The sequence below is a fragment of the Echinops telfairi genome, unplaced genomic scaffold (assembly GCF_000313985.2).
Source record: "Echinops telfairi isolate 266 unplaced genomic scaffold, ASM31398v2 ScPeMD7_7457;HRSCAF=8495, whole genome shotgun sequence".
Taxonomy (NCBI): Eukaryota; Metazoa; Chordata; class Mammalia; order Afrosoricida; family Tenrecidae; genus Echinops; species Echinops telfairi.
In genome coordinates, this window is record NW_022111357.1 from 22267725 (window position 1) to 22270118 (window position 2394).

The 2394-nt window shown below is 57.4% G+C and overlaps 1 protein-coding gene across 1 annotated transcript in view; it reads left to right on the top strand.

Annotated features, from left to right (window-relative positions):
- The window catches only part of LACTBL1 (lactamase beta like 1), a 21755-nt gene extending 20586 nt beyond the window's left edge, over positions 1–1169 (top strand). Inside the window, exon 6 of the mRNA XM_013005287.1 lies at positions 188–1169. Coding sequence (XP_012860741.1) covers positions 188–1169 — 982 coding nt within the window. The remainder of the gene's footprint in view (positions 1–187) is intronic.
- The last annotated feature ends 1225 nt before the right edge of the window (positions 1170–2394 follow it).

A 2394-nucleotide genomic window follows, 5' to 3' on the forward strand; every position in this document is an offset into this window, starting at 1 on the left:
ACAGAGGCCGTCTCAAGAAATGAAATCAATAATAACATCCTGTTAAACCCTCTATCCCTCCCCACTTCCTCCCAATCTCTCCCCTCTCCCGGGGCTGGTGGCAACTCAGATCTCCTTAGTAGTGGGGAGAGATAGAGCTTGGAGATGGCCACCCCTGCCACATTTCCACTTTCCACTCTCCTTCCAGGTGCCACTACAGCACACTGGCCTTCTCGCTGCTGGCCCACGTCCTGGCAGCCCACACGGCCCAGGGGGACTACCAGCGATGGGTGGCTCAGAGGCTCTTGGAGCCCCTGGGGCTGGCCGACACGGGCTTCGACCTCACACCCTCGGTGCGCGCCCGCCTGGCGGCTGGCTTCTACAGCAGCGGCCGACCGGCCCCGCTGTACGACCTGGGATGGTACCGCCCGTCCGGCCAGATGTATTCCACCCCTGCCGACCTGGCCAAGCTGGCCATGCTGCTCCTGGGCGGCAGCCCCCAGAGGCTCCTGCGGCCCGACGCCGCCAAGATGCTGCTGGCGCCGCTGCTGGCCTGCCCGGGCGCCTACTTCGCCAACGAGACGGGCACGCCGTGGGAGTTCCACGCGCAGCGGGGCTACCGCGTGGTGCGCAAGGACGGCGACCTGGACGGCTACGCCGCCACCCTCTCCCTGGTGCCCGCGCTGCGCCTGGGCCTCGTGCTGCTGCTGGCCGGGCCGCGGCCGCCCGGGCCCGACGTGGTGGCCCAGGCCTACGACGCGCTCCTGCCCGCCCTGGAGCGAGCCTTCCGGGAGGCGGAGCTGCGGCCGGCGCCGCCCGCCAGCGCGCGCCCCTTCGCCGGCTACTTCACCGTCGCCAACCGGACCTTCTACGAGGTGCGCGCCGGGCCCGCGGGCGAGCTGCGCCTGCGCCAGTTCGGGCCCCGCGTGGAGGCGCTGGTGCCGCCCGCCTTCCGCACGCTGGCACTGCGCCACCTGCGCGGCCGCGTCTTCCAGCTGCACGTGGCCCGCGAGTTCCCGTGCGCGCTGCCGCTCGGGGACGCCTGGCTCTCGCTCGAGGCCCAGCACGGGCAGCTCGTCCACTTCTACCCGCTTGACCCCGCCGGGCTGTCGCCTGGCTTCGACGTGCCGGGTCTCAACACCTACCGGGTGCTGAGGCTGCTGCGCGAGCCCGCGTTCCAGACCCAGTGACACCTCCCGCCTCCGGACCCAGCGTGCTGGGGAGGCCGCGGCAAAACTGGTGCGGAACCCAGGACCTGGCAAAGTGGAGTGGGTGGGCCGACTCAGGGTGGGGGTCAGCTGACAGTAGTCAGTTGTGGGGACTGTTCCTTATCCGCGAAGGAAGAAAAGGTAAGGTCCGAAATGTACAGTGACTTAGAAACGTGCATAGCGAGTTGTCGGAGCCCTTCTGTGTTTGAGGAATCTAATAAAAGATACGGACTTGCATTTTGCCGTCTTCTCATCAATATCATTAGCTAAAATTTATAGAAAATGAAATGGGCTTTACTAAGCATGGTGTCCTTTTCCAGGGACTGGTCTCTCTTGATTACTTGTGCAAATTAGGCGAGACAGCCTTGCTAGCCCCAATTTTAAGGACCATTCTGGCCGTCTTTCTTCCGAGATAGATCTGTCTCTTCTTTCGGCAGTCCACTTTCAATAATCTTTACCGGCTCCATGATTCAAATGCATCGATGGTTTTTCAGTCTTTCTTATTCATGGTCCATTGTGCACATGCATTTGAGGCAATGGAAAAGTACCCTGGCTTGGCCAGGTGCACCTTAGTCCTCAAAGTAACAGCCTTCCTCTTTAACAGCTTAGAGATTTTGCGCAGATTGACCCAATGCATTGTCATTTGCTCTCTTGCCCGCTGCTTCCATGAGCATTGATTGTGGATCCACGCAAGACGACATCCTTGACAACCTCAGTCTTTTCTCCGTGTATCATGATGGACCTTAAGGGTCCAGTGGTGAGGATTCTTGTTTACATTGAGTTGTCATCGGTATTGAAAGTTACGTTCCCTGATCTTCATCAGCAAGTGCTTTAAGTTCTCACGTTCCGCCAGCAGGGTTGTGCCATCTGCTTATCTCAGGTTGTTAAGGGTTCCTCCAACCCTGATGTCACATTCTTCCCTATCTAGTTCAGCCTCTTGCTCAGCATACAGATTGCAAAAATTTAAACATTTATTTTGTTGCTGAGAACATAAAGAGCAAAACATGTCATTATTCCAGGTTCTACATGTATCACTTAGTGACACTGACTGTATTCTTTGGATTGTGTAACCATTTATCCTTTTCTGTGTTCTCCACCCCTGTGAACAAAAATCCACAAAGGATCTTAACTAGTCTTTTGAGTATCTGTTATTAATTTTATTCCATACAGATAGTTCTTAAAAGCATAATCCTCAAGGCAGACTCCC